The sequence below is a fragment of the Apodemus sylvaticus genome, chromosome 1 (genome assembly GCF_947179515.1).
Source record: "Apodemus sylvaticus chromosome 1, mApoSyl1.1, whole genome shotgun sequence".
NCBI lineage: Eukaryota > Metazoa > Chordata > Mammalia > Rodentia > Muridae > Apodemus > Apodemus sylvaticus.
Genome location: NC_067472.1, coordinates 169,658,279 through 169,679,369, shown reverse-complemented (window position 1 = coordinate 169,679,369; position 21,091 = coordinate 169,658,279). Strand labels below are relative to the sequence as shown.

The window sequence follows — 21,091 nt, the reverse complement described above, 5'->3', positions numbered from 1 at the left end:
TAGGCAACAGTGCCCCCGACACTGAGGGCACCTGAGGCCAAGAGTAGAGAGGGCAAGTTGGGTTTCCTCCCGTTTGCCTCCTTGGTTTGGTTGGAACCCTGATCATGCTCTGCACAAGCTAAGAAACCACCTTTGCTCTTCTTCCCTCGACTCTGCCCACAAGGAGAAAACTCCCGGCTAACATGTCCTCCCCTCCTCCCATTTTCTAGTTACCTACCCAAGAGTGCCCGCCCAGGGGCTCAGCTTTTGATCATGTAAGGACATAATCCCAGCTCCTAGCTGGCACGTTATCACTCCTCACCTAAGTTTTATAAGACCCCCTTGCTAAGCTTAGCCCGGATGTGTGACTTAACAACCTCCACATGTGAGATGGGTGGAGGTCAATGCCTCCCAATAAACCTGCCTTTATCTATTTTATCTGGTCTAATCCAGCCTGTATCTGTGTCACGAGGGGAGAGAAAAAGCCTACCACCCTTTCCTCAGGGACTGCAGCCACCACTCTGCTTGGCCTGTATTCCAGCAGCTGAATGTTTTCTGGAGACATTATTAGTTGGCCTTTGGGGACAGGGACTTATTAAATATATATTATGTAGCTGTAGCTTTAGTGGGCCTTGTGAGGCTGTGTAAACCAGGCTGGTCTTCAGCTAGTGGTGATCCTCCTGCTGTCCATCCTAGAGGCTTTTCAAAGGCACCAGGGAAGGGAGAGGTTTTCTGAGACTCTTTCAAGAAAACAGAGGGAGGAAAGGGACAAGGGGAAACTCGGACAAAACCTTGAACAAGGGATATCAAGTTGCTGGTGAGTGTCTTGAGGGTTTTAGACATGGAGGAAGTCTGGAGGGAATCCCTGGACTAGAAAGGAAGGGCTGCATTTCTGGGGTGTCACTAGATTTCAGAGTCCCCAGTGGAACTTGTAGGGCAACTCACTCAGTACAGATTTCTAGAGCATCAGATAGGACTTGAACACCAAATCTCCACCAAGATTTCAGAGGAAAAGTCTCCGACATGTTTTTGAGGGAGTCTCTGATGGGGATATCTAGAAGATTCTAGCGGCTGGTGTGGTGGGCTACACCCATGATAGCAGCACTCAGGAGGCTGAGGTAGCAGGATCCAAGTTTTTGAGTAGAGTCTGGGCAACTTAATGAAGCCCTGGAGAGTCCCTGGAGAGGTAGCTAGCTTCGTGGTTAAGAGGACTAACAGTTCACTCTGTTAGTGGGCTGGATTCCCCTTACACCCATGGCAACACCTAATCATCTGTAATTTTAGTCTTCTGGTTTCCACAGGCACACATCTGGCACACATACACACATGCCGGCAATATACTCATAAATATTAAAAAAAAAAAAAAAACTAACAGCACCCAAACAAACAAAAGCCAGGTGGTGGTGGTGCACACCTTAAGTCCCAGCACTTGGGAGGCAGAAGCAAGCAGGCCAGCCTGGTCTACAGAGCTAGTTCCAGGACAGTCAAAGCTACACAAGGAAACCCTGTCTCAAAACAAAACACTTGCCCTGCCCACAAAAAAAAACCAAAAAACAAAAACAACAACAACAAAACAAAAAACCACCAACACCAAAAAAAAAAAAAAAAAAAGCCGAAACCGCTCAAGTGTTAGGTTTCAAAAGTTCTAGAGGATTGCAATTGGGCACATCTGGGAGAACTTTATCCTAAAATTGAGGCATGAGAATCATAAGGTCGTGGCCAGCCTGGGCAACACTTTGAGGGTCTGCCTCAAACAAACAGAAAACCAGCAACAGACGACAACCGGAAGTTTCAGGATTCTGACAGGATTTCGGAAGTTAGCCCTAGGATTTTCCGGAGGCGGCCGGTCAAGGTGGCGCACGCCTCCCGGCAGTGGGGAGGCAGAGGCAGGCGGATCTCTGAGTCCGGGGCAGCCTGGTCTACCGGGCTACGCAGACAAACCTTGTCTCAAAACTTGGGGCGTTTTGAAAGGAGCTGGTGTTGTCACGGGGAACCTGCCCCGAAAGTCGCCACAGGCAGGGCGTACCTGGAGCCGGCACTCCCGGCACTCAGTTGAGGGTCACCATCGACGAACGGCGGTTGCGAATGGCAGGGAAGAGGCGTGCTCACACGGACCTTTCCCGCCAGAAATGCAAATGAGCCAGCCCCTCCCAGTCCCGCCCTCTCAGGCGTTTGTATCCACGCAAGCGCACTGCGGGTGGATGGCGCCCGCGGCTCCCCTTACCGTGAACCTTGAACTGGCGCATGCGTAGAACTTCTCCGGCGGATCGCCTGGACCGCATGCTGTCTGGTGGGGCTGGCGGTGATGGCGCGAGATTATGGGCAGCTCTTCTGCGGTACAAAATCCTTCCCTTCCGCTTGGCAAAATAGGGCCAAGCAGGGGCGAGTTCAGCCGAAGGACTCCCTGTTCACCCGTCTCCTCTTCTCAGTCCCTGAACCAAGTCCTTTCTTTTGGGTCTGGCTCGCCCGCCATCGTCACAATGATACGCAGTCTGGTCCAGCCTCACTTCCGCTCCATCCCTCCCCGCCCCCCAGCATTAATAGTTTTCCAAAACTATTATAGTTTGTTTTTATTGCCTAGCTATGTAGTCCATGTTGGCCTCAGACTTGAAGCAATCACCCTGCCTCAGCCCATCACGCTATGCTGGGCTATTCAAACTTTTTCATTCATTAAGGGTCCAACAAGTAGTAAAGTCTGTGAGTGCTGTGCCCAGACTTCACCCGTGTCTGCAGAATGGGCACTAAGAGCATGGCTAGGTGCTTAACATTTGTGTCTAGTGAGGCTTGGTCAGCACCCCGGAGGCAGGGACAGGAAGATAGAGGAAAACGAAGCTAGCCAGCCTGCTCTACCCAGTCCTAGACTGCCAGCGTCACATATTGAGTAAAGACACTTGCCACCCATCCCTGTGATCGATCAGAGAAGCCCCAGGACCCACACGGTGGAAGGAGGGTCCCTGAGTTCCACATGCATACGCTATCAAGGATTGCTGTTTAAAAACACATACGTGTAATGATAAGGACCTGTGTAGCTCAGGGGTTACGGTATTTGACCAAGGGTGCCCTCATTCAATTCCTAGGGCCCCATGAATTGGGCATGGTGGTGTGCCAGCACTCTGGAGGTAGAGGCGAACCGTTCAAGGCCTTTCTCACCTAACTGACCACGAGACCCCGCGTGTGCTGTTTAGTTTTTTGTTGCCTTGACAAAAAGTCAGAGTCATCCGGAAACCTCAATTGAAGAAAATGCCCTGTCCGACTGCGCTGTGGGCAAGCCTGCCGGGGTATTTTCTTTGTTAATGAGTGATGCCAGAGGGCCCAGGGCCCAGCCCACTGTGGGCAAGACTACCCCCGGGGAGGTGCTTTTCAGGGTTGTATGAAAAAAGGCATACGGATCGAGTCGTGGCTGGCGCTTCGGGCTCCCACCCTGTCTTTTCTCGGTGATGGACTGTGATCCATCACAAGATGAAACAAACCCGTTACTCCCCAAGTTGTTTTTGATCGCGGTGCTCGCTCACCACAGCAGTAGAAAGCAAACTAGGACACCTGGTCTAGATGAAAGGGCTGCCCGACGTCCGCGGGACAGGCTGCGGTGCATTCTGGACCCTGCTAGTTTTGTCCCTATTATCAAAATGTCTTCCTGGGATGAAATCAGATCACTGATTAAGAGCAATGGATGTTTCCCAGAACACCTGGGATGCATTCCCAGCATCCACATTGTAGGCCTGCGTCTGATCCGCCCATAGGGCAGGAGGCGGGGAGTTTGACTGGGCTTATCCTACACCGCCAGAGGGGAGGGGGGAGGGGGGAAGGGGAAGGGAGGGGGCGGGGCTGGGTTGTCTGGAAGCAAGGAGACATTTTTTTTTTAAAAGAATTGTTTACATCTATGAGTATGTCTATTGTTGCTATCTTAAGACACACCAGAAGAAGGCATTAAGATTGAACTCAGGACTCTGGAAGAGCAGCCATTAACAGTTAAGCTAAGACATCTCTCCAGCCCCCCCCCCAAATATTAATTTTTCAATATTTGCTTTTCCTTTCGTGAGATCTTGGGTAATTTTGTAAAATCTAAAAAATATATTTTGGTGGCTGGGGTGATGGTTCAGCAAAGTGCTTTAAAAACTTGGGACTCGGGATGGCAGGCAGGCTGGATCAAAGGCGTGAGGACCAGTTGTGTCACGGTGCTACAGGAGACCCCGTTCCCACCAGGAGACACTGTTCTGAATAAGATGTACGCAAGAGCTGGCTCAGCCATTGTCGGAGCCAAGTGTGTATATCGGATGGAGTAGTTATTCTGGCCTGTTTAGGAAGCAATAGCAAAAGGAGATTGTGCTAGATGTAAGAAAAACCTTTATTTCCTATGGTGTGGGGTAGGGTGTGGGGCACGCAGGGACATCTGGTCCCCACCTTACAGCTGCTGGGACGGCCTGAGGATGTAGAGAAAGTGTGTCTTTCGGACAGGCAGCTTGGCGTGTTGGGGGACATGCACCCCTTCCTCAAGGCCGTCGTCGTGGGCGCCCCCACGGAGCCCGTCCCGGATGGCCTGCATGCGATGTCGCTTTTCTAGGAGCCAGCGGCTTCCATCCTGGACGTCTGGCTGGATCCTCCGCCTCGGCATCTTCATGATCCAGAACGCCACCCGCCGGGGCTCTGGGTGCGAGCTGTCGGTCACCTTCTGCACGGGCACCAGGGTCTCTTTTGCCTCCACTTTGGGAACCTAGGAATGAGGCACAGGGAGACCCTCAGATGTCACACAGCACGTCCAAGATGTTTGGTCTCCACTGGGCCATCTCAACCTACACCTCAGCTCACTTGCTGCTTTAAAAACCCTTTTTGGGCAGACAGTTCTGTTTTCTGTCTGGCCTGCTGCATTCTCGTGTAGTAAATTTATTATCTATTTATCTTAAGATCTATTTATTTTTATGTGCATTGGTGTTTTGTCTGTGTGTATGTCTTTGTGAGGGTGCTAGGTCTCTGGAACTGAAGTTTCAGACAATTGTGAGTTGCCATGTAGATGCTGGGAATTGAACCTGTGTCCTTTGGAAGAACAGTCAGTGCTCTTAACTACTGAGACATCTTTCCAGCACCCAAATTTTTGATTATTTTTAAACGTCCAAGGCTGCCTTAGAGATTACTTCATCTTATGTTTACGTGGGTGTGCCTGACTGTTGAGTATGTGCACCACTTACATGAATTATTAGTGTCTCTGCAGAAGATAGTCTCTGGGTTCCTGACACCCATGGCAAGTATCCCACAGGCTCGAGTAACTCTAGGGGAATCTGATGCCCTCTTCTGGCCATTGCGTGTACCTACACTCATGTGCTAACACAATTTTTAAAAATTAAAAAAATTAGAAAGAAAGAAGGAAGGAAGGAAGGAAAAAAGGAAGGAAGAAAGAAAGGAAGAAAAGAAAGAGGAAGGACAGGTGGACGGGCAGACAGACAGGCAGACAGAAACAGAAAGAGAGAGAGAGAGAGAGAGAAAGAAAGAAAGAAAGAAAGAAAGAAAGCAAGCATTCGCTGGACAGTGGTGGTGTGTGCCTTGACTCCCAGCACCAGTACTCAGTAGGCAGAGGCAGGAGGATCTCTGTGAGTTTGAGGCCAGCCAGGGTTACCCAGAAAAAAATGTCTTTGAAAAAAAAAAAACAAGAATAAAAATTAAACAAAAACAAATGATAAATTTGATGTGATGGTTCACATTTTGAATCCCTGCATTTGGGAGGGGTGGCCAAGTATTGGCTCACCCCAAGTCAAAGCCTTGCTCATACCACATGCCAGGTATGGTGGCACAGGCCTTTACACCCACTCAGGAGGCAGAGACAGGCAGACCTTAGAGTTGGAGGCCAGCCTGGACTACAAAGCAAGTTCTAGGATAGCCAGGGCTACAACCCAAACCAAAGTAAAGCCAAACAAACAAACAAACAACAACAACAAAAAACACAGTGTGTCACAATTCCTGGCTGCCTACGACAAATTCCTGTTTTGAAATTATCCTGACCTTAGTTGGGCCTGATCGTTCAGTCCTGTTTTCCCAGCTACCTGTAGGTTGAGGCAGGAACATTGAAAATTCAGAGCCAGTCAAGGCTACAGAGTGAGACCCTATCTCAAAAAGGGGGGCAGGGGCAGAGTGGGGGGGAGGGGATCTCTGAGTTCAAGGTCAGCCAAGACTACATAGTAAGACCCTCTCTCAGAAAAAAATAAGAATGACAATAAGCGGAGAGTTAATAAATAGGAGGCCCGAGGAAGATGGTAACCGACTTGTCCATTCCCACGGGTGTACATGGGCAGGTACACAAACCCCAAACAAAACCCAAACAAACAAAACCCCACTGAGATATCAGCCGCATTTCTGGGATTGGTAGAGTTTTTGAATGCTAAGGTTTACGAAGCTGTTGGGAGACCCTAAAACTTTCTGGAATGCCCAAAATACTTTCTGAAGTTTACAAGTAGACTTTATATATACTGGTATGTAGCCCTGGTATGTAGCCCTGGATGGCCTGGGACTTGCTTTGTAGATCGGGCTGATTTTCAACTCACAAAGATCCTCTTGTCTTTTGCCTAAAATCATGCCAACTCCCCTGCCTCAGCTTTTCAAGCACTGGATCGTCTGTGGGTTTTTGTTGTTGTTGTTGTTGTTGTTGTTTATTATTATTTTGTTTTAACCCTACCTATTGTCCTATCACTTTGGACACATTACACTGAGCTCCAGAAAGTCCAAGGCATGTATGGCACGTGCACTGGCTAATTTTAAATGCTAACTTGCCACAGCTTAGAGAAGAGAGTCTGAATGGGGTTTTAACTAATCAAGATTGAAATGATGCAGGATGACCTAGCCCACTGTGGGCAGAACCATTCCCTAGGTAAGACAGGACAAAACAAGCAAACATGTTTTTGCTGTTGTTGGTTTTTTTTCTGTTTTGCTCTTGAGGGTAGAAACAATGCCATGAGTTTCCCTAAGTGATGGGATGTAGGCCAGATAAACAAACCCTTTCTTTCCCTATGTGCTTTGGGCAAAAGTATTTTATTACAGCAACAGAGAGGAAACTGGAACAGCATGGCACAGTGCACTTCTTTGGCTATAGAAAGCTGGTTCCTGGACCCCAGGGGGCAAGGGAGGTTTTTACCTTCCAGTCACCTTCTGGGTTCCCTTCTGGCTCAATGGAGGCCTCCACCTTCTCAGAGATGACAACCTCCCCTGTCTGGTTGTCAGTCACCTGTGAGGGTTGCACAAGAGAGTCAGCACAAACCTGCTTTCCTCCCTCCCTGCCCCTCTCCTGTCCGGCACAGCAGACACCGGTATACCCCTCCTGTCTGGTACAGCAAGGGTGGTGGGGAGAGCTCGGGAAGGGCTGCCCTGAGGAGGGAGGGAGGCACCTTGTCTATCTGTACATGGCTGGAGAGGGTATGGTTTCCCAGTCTGTGCTCCTGGTTCTCTTCCTGATGGAAGTTCCTAGGAAGGTCTCGGAAGTCCACGGGGGAGGAAAAGAAGTTGTCCAAGTCTTGTAGCAGGTCATTCTAGGGCCAGAGGGAAATGGTGTGCACTCCTACTGTCCTAGCAGGGTACCCTCCAATTCAGTCCCATTCTTCCTTCTCCTTCTGTCCCCCATCCCCAGAGCCTCTAGCCACCAAACCTCATCCTCCTTTCTGTCCCAATGCGTTGGTGCTCCTGCTCCTCACCTGTCCTGGCTGCCACCTCTCCTCCCCTTCTCTCGACCTCTCACCCCACACATGCTAAGTAAGCTCTGTACCCCCTAACCACACCCTTAGCCTCCTGGCTGGGGCGGGGATCTACCTCTGAGTAACACACTCAGCCACTATGACCCCAGCCCTCTTTTTACTGATTTATTGTGATTGGGTGTCAGTATGGAGGTCTGGCTACATATCTACAGAGAGAACTGGCCTCAAATTCACGGACATCACCTTGCCTCTGCCGCTCAAGTGCATGGGTAGCCAGGGCTGCCTCTTTTCACATTTTGATACAGGTTTTGATGAGAGCTACCTAGGTTGACCTTAAACTTGTTTTTTTTTTCTCATGTTGGGATTTTGTGGGAGCCTTGGCCACACCCGGGACCTGCTAGCTGGAATGATGGGCTTTCAGCCACAGGCCCAGCTTCCCTTTCTATTTTGTGTGGTCATGTCCCCCATCTGTCTGTTCCTTATACTCCTGCTTTGCTGCGACACAACATCTCCTGTATTCCTGGCTGGCCTCAAACTTCCTGTGTAGGGGAAGGTGGCTTTGGACTCCTGTTCCTCTGGCCACCACCTCCTGAGTGCTGGTGTAATTGTTGCAGGGTGTCAAGCCCAGGGCCTCACATTCGCCAGACAATCACATTCCCATCTGAGACATAGCTCCAACTCTCTCTATTCTGTTCGCTCCTTTTTGAAATCCGTCTTCTACCTAGTCCATCTCTCTGCCCATCACTCACTTTTAGAAACAGTCGACTAAAGCTTTGGAGAAGACTCTGAAGGCCCAGGAACCCAGAGGAGTTCTGCTGAGCGTCGGCATCATGGATCGGGACAGCAGAGGACAACACGACTGCCAAGGAGAGCAGCAGCAGCAGGACCCTCAGGCGACACATCACAGGTGGGTGGGAGGCTGTGACAAGGGCCCTTTCAGATACCACAACCCCCCCTTGTCTGCCTCTTCCCGGGCTCCGCCCTAGTGAGGGCCCGCCCCGCCCACCTGCCCTGCGTTCTCTCCACTTCAGGCATCCCTTGTCCCGGTTTGGACAGACCTGGGCCTCACCTTTGCCTACATTCGCGCCTTCTGGACTGCAGTTCGGCCACCCGGCTCCGGACACCGCCGGATACGGACAGTTAATATCCAGTTCTGGTCTCGAGCCTTGGCAAATTACCGGAGCGTTCGTTGGGGGCCACCGCTCCACGAGACTGACCACGCCCCAATTGTTTCACCACGCCCACCACACACGGTCACCTAGAATCCTCTCTTCTCCACCGTCAGTCTCTGGCATATCCACGTCTGTATTGTTCACTAACCACACCTCCATGAGACCCCTCAAGGTCACGCCTGGTGACCTTACTCATGCCTGAGAGCCTCTTTTCTTTTTGGCAACAATGTCCTTTAAGACAGATTTTCCTCTTTGGCCAGAATTCATCAAAGGGACACGCCCTCTTTTTCCTGACCACGCCTCCACCCGCTGACCTACCTAAATTCTCCCAGACCTTTCTGGAGATCGCTTGTGTCTACAAGCTTGCCCTTTAAGTCACAGCCACCTGTCTCCTTACCCTTAGACCTTCCTTCTATGGTCTTGCTTCTGTATAACCTCCATTCTTCACTAACTACTTCCCTTAAGTCAGACTGCTAGGTCCCCTCCTGTTCTTGCTCCTATTCTAGAACCACACTCACACTTGTCGATCTTATCTTTCTGCCTCTATTTCCTGGACTTATCATTGGCCTCGGCCCCAAGCCTTCAGTTCTGCCTACAGTTCTCTGATCCTAACTCTCCCAAGGGAGTCAACCATCAAACACAGATGGCCACGCCCTTTGAACTAGAGCAATGTTTCACCCAGGTCACACTGCTGTATCCAGAACTCCTTGGACCCACGTTCACCTCATATCTGGGTCTAAGATTATTCATTTAATTGTATTTATTCAGAGTGCTTGCGCGCAGGACTGCCATGGCCCAGATGCGGAGGTCAGCAGGCAATTTTCAAGAACTGGTTCTCACCTGCCTCCGTGCAGGCCCCCAGGATCGAGTTCAAGGTTGGCTGCCAGTGCCTTTAGCACCCCACCATCTGGTTTACCCCCATTTATTGACTCTGAGCATCACTGGAGATGTTTCTCGTTTTCTGGCTGATTTAATTAAAAAACCCAGCTACCTGCACCCCCACCCCCATTCACAGTCCTGTGCTGTATTTCCAAGAAATCCCAAATCCAAGCTTCCCTTTCTGTCAGACTCATAAAGCCCATATGCCAGCCACTCTTGGCTTTGAGTTTGAAGACAGCCAGCGCTTCTTTTTCCTCTTTTCTTTCTTTTCCTCTTTTCTTTTTCTTTCTTTCTTTCTTTGTCCTTTTTTCTTTTTCTTTTTTTCTTTTCTTTTCTTTTTTTTCTTTTGCTTTTTAAATTTAGAAATAGGGTCTTATGTATCCTAGACTGGCCTTGAACTATGCCGAGGAGTGTGACCTTGAGTGTGTGTGTGTGTGTGTGTGTGTGTGAGACAAGCAGGCACAGAGGTCAGATGGCCACTTTCGGGGCTCTGTTCTCCTTCCCCCGTGTGCGATCTGGACACTGAATTCAAGTTGCCAGCAAGTTCTTTTCCTGAGCCATCTGTCTAGCTCATAGCCATTTTCTTGCTTGCTGTGTGGCTTCCTTCCTTCCTTTCTTTTTTCTTTTCTTTTTCTTTTTTTTGAGACAGGGTTTCTCTGTGTAGCCCTGGCTGTCCTGGAATTCACTGTGTAGACCAGGCTGGCCTTGAACTCAGAAATCTGCCTGCCTCTGCCTCTTGAGTGCTGAGATTAAAGGTGTGTGCTACCATTACCTGGCTGGATGTTTGGGGGCTTTTGTTTGTTTGTTTTCTCAAACAAGGTTTGTATTTCAGGGTGCAGGTTAGTTTTTGTTGTTGTTTGTTTTTCTTGTTAACTTAACACAGGCCAGAGCCATCCGGGAACTTCAGTTTAGAAAATATCCCTATCAGATTGGCCTATAGGCAAGTCGGCAGGGCCTTGTGACCCGGCCAGCATGATGCCTATCGGGCGGGACTCCCAGTGTTTCTGAAGGTCCACAGAAATGGTGCCTGTCACAGGACAGAGACAGAGCCTAGGTGCCTGAGGGCAGAGAGTATTGATTAATGATTGATGTTGGAGGGCCCACCTCCCGGTGGGTGGCTTCATCCCTGGGTCAGTGTTCCTAGGCGCTGTAAGGCTGAGCAAGGCACAGGGCGCAAGCTAGTGACCTGCACTTGTCCACGGCCCCTGCTTCGGATCCTGCCTTGGTGGTCTTTGAGTCTCTGCTCTGAGTTCCTGTCATGATGGAACTTATGGAAAAATTACAATGGTAATTCCCCCCCCCCCCCCAAGACAGGGTTTCTTTGTGTAGCCCTGGCTTTCCTGGAACTCACTCTATAGACCAGGCTGGCCTCGAACTCAGAAATCTGCCTGCCTCTGCCTCCCAAGTGCTTGGATTAAAGGCGTGCGCCACCATTGCGCGGCTACAACAGTAATTTTTTTAAAAGATTTATTATTTTATATATGTGAGTACACTGTGGTTGTTTTCAGACACATTAACAGTTAAGAGCACTGACTGCTCTTCTGAAGGTCCTGAGTTCAAAACCCAGCAACCACATGGTGGTTCACAACCATCCGTAATGAGATCTGACGCTCTCTTCTGGAGTGTCTGAAGACAGCTACAGTGTACTTACATATAATAATAAGTAAGTCTTCAAACAAACAAAGAGCCGGGGATATAAAGCAGTGGCATCACGCTTACTCAGACCTTCAGTTTTAAGAGAACAGCACCCAGGACCCTCACTCTGCGCTCAGGCACTCAGGTTCTGTCTCTATCTAGGGAGGGTGCCACTTGCAGCCCAACCATAGTGCCTAAGCAATGGTAGAGTCTGCACTTTGGTGGATCTTCAGAAATGCTGGGGGCCCAGCACAACAGGCTTCACTCTGGCCAGGTCACAAGGAAGCTGTTTTCTCATCGGAAGCACCCACCCCACCCCACCCCAACACCTTACTTAACACACAGAAACTGGTTGGACCAGATACAGCTCTGAGCTGGAACTTCTGCCTAGCTCTTGTGAGGTCCTTGGTTCTGACCATCATCTCCACTTTTACACACACACACATACACACACACACACACACGTACGTATACATGCATAGATGGAGAGAGATGGCTCAGTGATCAGAACACTGGCTGCTCTTCCGGAGGATCTGGATTTGATTTCCAGCACCCACTTGGTTCACCACAACCATCTGTAACTCCAGTTCCAGGGGATCCAGTGCCCAGCGCCCTCTTCTGGCCTCTGTAAGTATTAGACATACATGCAGAGACAAAACATACAGATAAAATTTAAATGTTTAGGGCTGGAGAGATGGCTCAGCTCACAACCAAAATTTTAAATGTTTAAAAACCTAGTAAAATAAAAACATAAAAATTGGTAAAGCTTATTTTGTTTCTGTCAATCCCACATCCTTAGCAAGCACACAGGGTGACCCGGGTCGCGCCCCTCCGTCTGTGAGTCTACTCCCCTCAATTCCCAGGGCCTTCTCCTTCAGACCCAGAGTTACAGACCCCAGACTCCTCTGCCAAAGTCATGAATCAAGGCCCCCATAACCAACTTCTTTCCTAGGGACCCCAGCACCCGCACCTAGTTCTTAGATGGACTCATCTCTCCCACAGCAAGCACCTCGCCCGAGTGTCCCCGTGAGATTCCGAGTCTACCGCCGGGCCCGCCCCCCCGGGTCCCTCCCACTTTTCCCAAACAAAGCTCCCGGCAACTTTCTCCCGGCCTCGCCCCGCCCGCCCGCGGCTCCCCTTCCCAGGCCGGGAGGTAGGAAGGCGCCGGCGGGAATCAGGCTCCTGCTTGGGGTTTGTGAGTTGGGGTGGGAAGTTGCGCGCGATGAGGTGAGGCGCGTGTTCCTGAGATCGCGTGGGAATTGCCCGGCGCCCTTTTTTGCCCCGGGGCCGGAGTTTGCGCGGGGGACGCAGCCGAAGTGTGGAGCTGGAACTTTCTCCGGAGTTTGGGGCCTTGGGGTGGTCTGCGGCCGGGAGAGCGCGCGGGGTGGCCGGGGACTGCGGACGCAGGACGTGGGAGCGAAGGGGCGGCCACGGGTCTGTTAGTTTGAGTGCGCCCCGGGGCCATCCTTCCTGCAAGTGTCCGCCCCGTGGGCATGTGGCCCCCTCACGGAGCAGGGCAGGCGCGGGAGTGGCCAAGGGAGAGCCTTGGGGCCCCTTGGACCTTCGTCCATTGGTCTTCCGAGGATTGGGGACTGGGGCGGGAGATTAGAGATGTCTGTCCGTCCGTCTTGCCCGGCTCGTCTGTCTCTTTGTCTAGCCACATGGGGGTGGGCTGGGTTGGGATTTCGGCCTACGGGGGTCCTGAACATGGTCGCGGCACTGGGCTGGGCTTAGGATCTTTGTTCACCTAACCTTTACCAGGTCAAGAGTCCAAAGTTGGAGGGATGGGACTCAGATCTTTGGGGTCCTGGGAAAGTTCGGGATGGCATAAAACCTCCCGGGAGGAGGTATCGGACTGATTGGGGAAAGTTTTCCCTGTTCTTGGCCTCCGGAAAGTCGATGGGACCTTGGGTTGGAACTGAGCCCGGGGGAGGGGCGGGGCCGGGGAGGCCGCTCGCATGCTGGCCCCGCCCACAGCAGGGGTTGTGGGGAACTGGGGGAGGGGATGCCTGGGCTCTTTGTTCTGTCCTCCAGATGGCTGAGCGACCGAGTCCCAAGGCCTGAAGTTTGATGGGCGCCCCCGTCCCGCCCCCGCCTGGTTCTGTGGTGACTTTCTGGTCTCGGCCCTGACTATGCCCCCTTTTGCTGTGGCGATCTGGGTTTCTGTCCCTGGATCTCTCTGTCCCCTTCTCTCTGGATGCTGGTTTTGGACTTAGCCTCTGCTTTTCCAGCAGCTGCTGCTCTTCTCTGAGCACCTGTTCTTTCTTAGTGGGACAGGGGGTCGCACGCCTGCCAATTAATCAGACTCAGGTCTCCCCCAAAGTCAGTGATCCAAACACAGCCTCAGGCACTGCACCTAAGGTGGTCAGGTGACTTCAGTCCCATGTGATCCCAATGCAAGTTCCGAACCGCCTCCCAGATCCCAGGCTCAGAGTCTTCTCCCTCCGACCCAGGAGTTCAGGTCAGAGCTCCTGCCCAGTTCTTGCAATACCATATGCAGCTGCCGATCTTTGTCTCTGCAGGCCCAGATGGGGGATCCCCGGACTGGGGGCCCCCTGGATGATGGCGGGGGCTGGACAGGTAGTGAGGAAGGCAGCGAGGAGGGCACGGGAGGCAGCGAGGGCGTTGGAGGTGACGGGAGCCCTGATGCAGAAGGCGTGTGGAGTCCGGACATTGAGCAGAGCTTTCAGGAGGCCCTGGCCATCTACCCTCCCTGTGGCCGGCGCAAGATCATCCTGTCAGATGAGGGCAAGATGTACGGTGAGTCCCCTGTGGTGGCTGACCTGACCCCAGTGAGAAAGGTCACACTAATCCGTGTGTCTAGCGTCTAGCCAACTGTGGTGGCACACACCTTAAGAGTTCCAGGCCATTCTCGGCTACATATGGAGCTCTACGCTAGCCTGACCTATGCAAGACCTTATCTCAAAATAGCATGAATAAGGCAGGGTGTGCTGGTGGCTGAGGCTGGTGGGTGGATCTCTGTGACTTCAAGGCCAGCCTGGTCTACATAGAGGGAGTTCCAGGACAGCCAGGGCTATGTTGAGAGGCCCTGTCTCAAAAAGCCAAAAATAAATAAACAAAAATAAATGAATCCATATGAAAACAAACAAAATATAAAACAAAGATAAATGATTGCATCCCTCCCAGGCCTTGATTTCCTGCACAGATGAGGAAAACTGAGGCACAGGAAGACTAGGAGATTTGTCAGTGATCACATAGCGAGTACATGACCGAGCTGGTGACCCTGTGCCTGAGGAGTCCCCAGCCTGGCTGGGCTGTAGTTTGGTGGGGGTTGTTGGCTTGGTGACCTTACCCCTCATCCCTGCCTTCTCTGGCAGGAAGTTCTGCTGAGAGTCTTACTCGTTTCCATTTTGACTCTTCCAGGCCGGAACGAACTCATTGCCCGTTACATCAAGCTGAGGACAGGGAAGACGAGAACGCGAAAGCAGGTCTCGGGACTGACACGTTGGAACTTTGGTCTGGGGCTGGGTGTTTCCTGAGGGCCAACTTCACGTGGGCTGGTTCAGGTTCAAGGCAGACGTGGTTTCATGTGAGAGAAGCAGAAAGCTCGCTTCTAAGTGTGGGAGGTGTCTACGCATGCACGTGTGTGCACCAGCACGTGGAGATCGGTGGGTGGAGACCTTGGTTTCATCTCGCCAGCTGCCCGCTTCTTCTTTGAGACTGGCTGTCCCTCTGATCTGGAACTTGCAGATTTCATCAGACTGGGTAGCCAGCCAGTGCCAGTCTGCACCTGTCTATATCCCGAGTGCTGGGATTGAGTTCACCAGGATGGAACTGGAGTCCCCATACGTGGAGGGCGAGCCTTACCACGGGACCATCATCTTTCCAGCATTGGTCCTTGTGGTTTCCATAAGTTGTGGGCACGCCGGATATGTCTGTAAAATGTTTATATTATATGCCTGTGAAATGGCTTAGTGGGTGAAGGGCTTGCTGCTAAGCCTGATTACCTTAGCTGGATTTCTGGGGCCTACATGGTAGGAGAACCAGCTCCATCACCTTTTCCTCTGACCTCTGCATGTGCCCCATGATGCACTTAATTCACAAACGGAAAATAAGTCACAAAAAAAATTTTAAGTACTTTTTAAAAAAATTGTGTGTACACGTGTGTGTGTGTGTATGTGTGTGTGTATGTGGGTGCATGCATGTATGTGCACATGTGTGCACGTGTGTGAGTACGTGTGTGTATGTGAGTATGTGTGTGAGTATGTGTGTATGCGCATGTTTGTGAGTACGTGTGTGCGTTCGTGTGCACGTGCATGTGTGTGTGTGTGTGAGACCTGGTACCATAGTGTACATGGAGGAATCTGAAGACCACATTCAGGAGTTGGTCACCTTCCCCCATGTAAATCTCAGGGATGGAAGTGTGGACATTAGGCTCGGAGCCAAGTGCTCTGACTGCTGAACCACCCTGTCAGTCTGATATTTCTGGAAGAGGTTTATTCCAGAGGGGGCTGGGCCTTGGGGACCAGCGTAGGCTATGCTCGCGTTCCCTGAGCCGGCCAGACCTGTGGAGGAGCAGCTCACGCAGCCGCGGGAGGAAGGGAGGGCGGAAGGACAGAGGACAGAGGATGCCCAGACCTGCTTCTCATCCCAACAGGTCTCCAGTCACATCCAGGTTTTGGCTCGAAGGAAATCGAGAGAGATTCAGTCTAAGCTGAAGGTGAGGGCGAAGGCGGGTGGGCAGGCGTGGGCGAGGCGGGCGGGTGGGCATGGAGGGGGCTGAGCGGGGATGCAGAGAGGGAGGGGTGGGGTAAGAGGGGCAGAGACCAGAGACAGACAGACAGACTCAGAGAGATGGGGAGGGTGGGGGCGGGGAGAGAGATTCAGAGATAGAGAAGGGGCAACAACCCAGAAAGAAAGACTTGTACATGGGGGGTGGGGCCAGATAGAGACCCAGTGTCAGTGAAATAGGCAGACAGACAGATAGACAGACAGACAGACACACACACACACACACACACCAATGAAGGAAATGGGAGGACAGAGAGAAAGTGAGAGGTGGGGGTGGGGGTGCTCAGAGACCCCAGGGGAAGGGAGCAGCCTGCCTACAGGTGCATCAAACAGAGGGTGGCGTGGCTCCTGTAGCAAACAGGTTGCTCGCTCCAGTGGCCGTGGGCTTTCCTGAGAGAGTTTATCATCTGCTCTCTTCTCCACCATGAGTGCCCTGTGCCCTCAAACCTGGACCCCTAACGCTGGTCCTCTGTGTGGGATTTCTTTCCTTTTAGCCTCAGGAATGATGACTTCCTGTTCTTTCATTTGGAAATGGCCCCTTCCTTTTTTGCAGGCCTGAAACCCTTAGGTTCTGATCTTTTCTTTCCTTTCTCAGTCTTTTCTGTGTTCTGTCTGGGATAAAAACACCCCCTTCCTGTTCCCAGGGGGCTCTGGGAAGTCTCACTTCCTGTAGCCTGGGCATCAGGAAACACTGTGTCCAGCCCTTTCTTAACTTAGAAAACCATTAGTATCTTATTGTGGACCTGCAAACCTTTCTTGCTCTGAAGCTGAGGGGTGACCTGTTCCAGGGGCAGCCCCCATTCTGTCACCGACTCAGAGTGGTCGTCCTGTGCTAAGGGAGAGGAAATACAGCCTGCACTTCCTAAGTTGTTTCCTTTCTTCCCTGGGCACCTTCCCCCACCGTGGGTCGGACTCTGAATGTGCTAAGTCCCCTTGCCATCTTCCCTGTCTGTACCTCACACACTGCCCTTCCAGAGGAGGCCAGCAGAGGCAGAAGGTCTGGGTGGGGAGCTCCCATGTCTTCCTCTCTTACCTGAGCCTGGCATCAGTCCACCCTGGCTATCTGGAGTAGAACTCCCCACTAACCTGGACCTCAACCTTTCCTCAGGACCAAGTCTCCAAGGACAAGGCCTTCCAGACGATGGCCACCATGTCTTCAGCACAGCTCGTCTCTGCACCTTCCCTCCAGGCCAGGCTGGGTCCTGGCCCTCAGGTGGCCTGGGTTGGGGGCTGTGGAGATCTGGGATGGAAAGATGGGGCTGTAATGGCCGGCAGGGGATGTCTGACCCTCATTCGTGTCTCCTCTCTAGGCCACCGAGCTTTTCCAGTTCTGGTCAGGGAGCTCTGGGCCACCGTGGAATGTTCCAGAGTGAGTGCTCTGTGTGCCCCGACTTCCCTCCCACCTACATTCATTTGGACATAAGTTCTGGAACCCTCTCATGTAGCTTTGACGTCTAGCACTGCACTTTGCTGTGGAGGGCCTCGGTGGGCGTGACCCCTGTGCTCAGGGCCTCCTTACCTCATCTCTGGAAAGGTGTGCCGTGTGCATGGGAATAATGGCTCCTAAGTGTGAGCCTCAGTCCCAGAGACTCATGGGAAGGTGGATGTAAGGCCCGGAGGCTACTAGAAGAGCACGTGGGTCCAGAGTATCATGGGAAGGCAGTTGGTTGGCCAAGTACTCTTAGAAGGGATGCATGGGCCCCCAAAGGATCATTTGGGAGGGATGTAGGGGACCCAGGGGATCATGGAAAGGCAGTTGCAGGACTAGAGGCTCCTCCTGCAAGAGACAAAGGAAGCCATTTCGTTTTGTGAGAAGACAGCTAAGGATATAGGTGGTCCTGGAAGGGACAAGAAGGACTCAGAATATAAGGGGGAGGCAGTTTTTAGGCTCCTTGGGGAGATAGGGGGAATCCTCTAAGTATTTTGAGAAGGGAGGTTTAAGGTCCTAGGCTCAGGAAGGATTCCCAACAGGCTTATGGAGAGACAATAACAGACCTAGAGGCTTCTGGGAAGAGTGAGTGGGTTTCAGAGGGTCGTCGGAGGGCAGGTGTAGATCAAGAGACCTTGGGAGGGGCTATGAAAGCCCTTACCGTGCCATAAAGGCTCATTTCCAGATGCCTAGGGCGTCTCGGGGCTTAAGACTGAGGAAGGGGTTACTTTACTCGTTCATACTTGGGAGGGAGAAAAATGAGTCTCAGGGGTAAGTGGAATGGGCTCAGCTCTGAGACCTCCGGCCTCTGAGGGTATCCAGATGTGTCATAGGAAAAGGGGCCCTAGCCAGGCTGTATGAGGGCAGTGTGTGTTGTGAGAGTTGTGAGAGGAGAAGCCAGGTTGTGGGGTCTACTCATCAGAGACTCAAGAAAGATCAGAACAAGTCCCCCAGAGACTGAGAGGACGGCAGGTGTGCGCTGGCGAGCCCATAGGCAAATGGGGGAAGGCCAACGCTGTTAAGCCCATCCCCTTCAGAAATACAAAATGGAAGCGTGTGCAGCGTTGTGAGGAACCGCTGTGGGTTTCATGGCCAGGGAGAAAGTTTTGGGGTTTTCTCAGAGATTGGTTGGGTTTAGCCAGATGAAGGGTGGGTCTGGGTCTGGGAATATTCTAAGCAGATAAACACCCTGTGTGATACCCATGGGCAGGAAGCTGAGGCGAGCCTCTGCTGTGACCGGAGGCCTGTCTTACACAGCGGAAACACCAGATGTTTACTGAATACCCACTAAGTGTCTGGTGTGCGCTTTCACTAAGAAATGAAGTAAAAGGCTGTAATCTTCCTGATCCACGTTTGAATAAAGTTCAAATGTGTATATATAGTGTGCTAGCGGTCTACCTCTGGGGTCTATCTCTAGCCTCAAGTATTTTGGGGGTTTTTTTTGGATTTGGTTTTTTCGAGACAGGGTTTCTCTGTGCAGCCCTGGCTGTCCTGAAACTCACTCTGTTGACCAGGCTGGCCTCGAACTCAGAAATCCGCCTGCCTCTTCCTCCCAGAGTGCTGGGATTACAGGCGTGCGCCACCACCGCCCGGCTAGCCTCAAGTATTTTGCTTTTGTTTTTATTTATTCAAGATAGGCTCTCAGCTCTATAGCCCAGGCTAGATCCTCCTGCCTCAGCCCCCCCAATATCACAGAGATTCTGGGATGTTGACTGTGTGCCGCTGTGCCCACTAAGAGTTCTGTTTTGGAAGGCCAGGTGGGCCTTCCTGAGGAGCTGACATTGGAGTGATAGCCAGATGACAAGAGATCATGGTACTGTGGGAAATCCACTGAAGTACAAACTTGAGAGCTGGGAAGAGGAGGCCCTGGGGTTTGTCTGTCTGCTGTCTGTCTGTCTGTCTGCTCTCCATCTGTTCCCTTCACCGCTGGCTTCTTAGTCTCCTGACCGTTATCTGAGCTACCTCTAGGCCTCTGGAGTATGAGTCTGTAATTATTTATGAGTAGCCATTTAAGTTAGAATTAAGTTTACAGCTGGGCATGGTGGAACACACCTTTAGTCCCAGCCTTGGAGGCCGAGGTAGGTGAGTGAGTCTTTGTGATTTGAGGGCAGCCTAGGCTACAAAGTGAGACTATGTTTTAAAAAACAAAAGAATTAAATTTACATAAAAAGTTCCTTCCTCTGGCCGGTCTGCCCAGCTCAAGCTGAGTGGCAGTGTGGCTGATGGCCCTTTTAGGCTCGCCCTGAGGTGGAACATTTCCATCCGCGGAGCAGGTGTAGTGGTGGCTGGTTCCTGTCCTTCTAGCACTAGAGAGGCTGATGCAGGAGTATCTTGAGCCAGCCTGGGCTACACAGTGAGATCCTGCAGCAGAATGCAGGGCCTGGCTGTGGAGCTGAGTGGTAGAGCTCCTGCCTAGTCTCTCAGTGGGGGGCTGGGATGTGGCCCAGTGATGGAGCCGCCGCCCAGAATCCACAGTAGGCGGATGCTGCTCGTCACCATGCTTAGCACACTTGAGGCACTCCGTTTGATTCTAGTGTTGCCAAAACAACAAAAATCCTTGTTCTCGTGGTTGGGACTAACTGGGGTTGGGGTCCAAGCTCTGTGGCACCGCTGGTCAGCATCAACTTCAGTCTCGAGAAGCCGCCATTGCAGCCACCACACGGTCATGCATGGAACGGTCATGCATGGAACGTTCTGGTGGGGAGCCTGGCTTTTCCTGGGCACAGGTCAGGCCTGGCTGCCTCAGCCAGCCTCGCTCCGCTGCACTCACAGAGTTCCCTTTGTCCTGCAGTGTGAAGCCCTTCTCACAGGCACCGCTCTCCGCGTCACTGACGCCCCCGGCCTCTGACCTACCAGGTGAGAGCTGCTACCCCTGAACCCTCCTTGTCTCCTCTCTCACTCTGTTCCAGAAATCCCTTCACCTTTTTGCCTTCTGGGCACAACCTAGTAGTCAAAACCCCAAATCACAATTAGCTGATGCAAAGGGAGGAGGGGAAAAGGATGAGCAGAAATGCGGCTTCAGGCGTGGCTGGATCTAGCAGCTCAGGGTCAGCGTTACCTCCATGTGCTTTCCTCTTTGTCAGCTTCCTACCTGCGTAGGCTCTGCCTGCAGGGCAGAAGTCCACACAGTGTGACTGTGGGATCCCCACGCGGATTGGTGAAATGATTCCTAACACCCTTGGTTTTATTAACTCCCTTTTCTGTTGCCATGACATGCTAACACCATGGTGAGGCGAACTGTAGACGAGTTTATTTGGGATTCCATCCATGATAGCTGAGTGGTGACCGGAGCAGGAAGCTGAAGGCGCACATCTTTTCTTCCTTCCTTCCTTCCTTCCTTCCTTCCTTCCTTCCTTCCTTCCTTCCTTCCTTCCTTCCTTTATTCCTTCCTTTCCTTCTTTCTTTCCTAGTTTTTGGTTTTTCGAGACTGAGTTTTTCTTGTATATCCCTGGCTGTCTTGGAATTCGCTCTGTAGACCGGGCTGGTCTTAAACCTTTACTTGTTTCTGCCTCCTGGGATTAAAGGCCTGCGCCACTATGCCCAGTCGGAGGGCTCACATCTTGAACTATAGGCTC

The 21,091-nt window shown here is 51.8% G+C and overlaps 2 protein-coding genes across 8 annotated transcripts in view; one reads left to right on the top strand and one right to left on the bottom strand.

The window, feature by feature from the left end:
* Positions 1-4,306: 4,306 nt before the first annotated feature.
* On the bottom strand, positions 4,307-13,905 carry Dkkl1 (dickkopf like acrosomal protein 1). Of its 2 annotated transcripts, none has more exons than XM_052163353.1 (5): positions 13,827-13,905; positions 8,399-8,568; positions 7,347-7,487; positions 7,097-7,186; positions 4,307-4,690 (listed from the first exon to the last, which is right to left on the bottom strand). In XM_052163353.1, the coding sequence occupies exons 2-5, from the start codon at positions 8,549-8,551 to the stop codon at positions 4,382-4,384; spliced, it is 693 nt and encodes a 230-aa protein (XP_052019313.1). In that variant the 5' UTR covers positions 8,552-8,568; positions 13,827-13,905; the 3' UTR covers positions 4,307-4,381. The 2 variants fall into 2 exon arrangements, with proteins under 2 accessions (XP_052019313.1, XP_052019305.1); XM_052163345.1 differs by lacking the exon at positions 13,827-13,905 and adding an exon at positions 8,719-9,955.
* Tead2 (TEA domain transcription factor 2) overlaps positions 12,414-21,091 on the top strand; it is a 16,796-nt gene continuing 8,118 nt past the window's right edge. The window contains exons 1-7 of one of the 6 annotated variants that reach the window (XM_052163248.1): positions 12,414-12,488; positions 13,858-14,095; positions 14,720-14,784; positions 15,954-16,016; positions 17,196-17,300; positions 17,398-17,456; positions 20,308-20,372. In XM_052163248.1, coding sequence (XP_052019208.1) covers positions 13,864-14,095; positions 14,720-14,784; positions 15,954-16,016; positions 17,196-17,300; positions 17,398-17,456; positions 20,308-20,372 — 589 coding nt within the window. In that variant the 5' untranslated portion in view covers positions 12,414-12,488; positions 13,858-13,863. The other 5 variants (XM_052163282.1, XM_052163271.1, XM_052163240.1 and 2 more) reach the window with 5 other exon arrangements.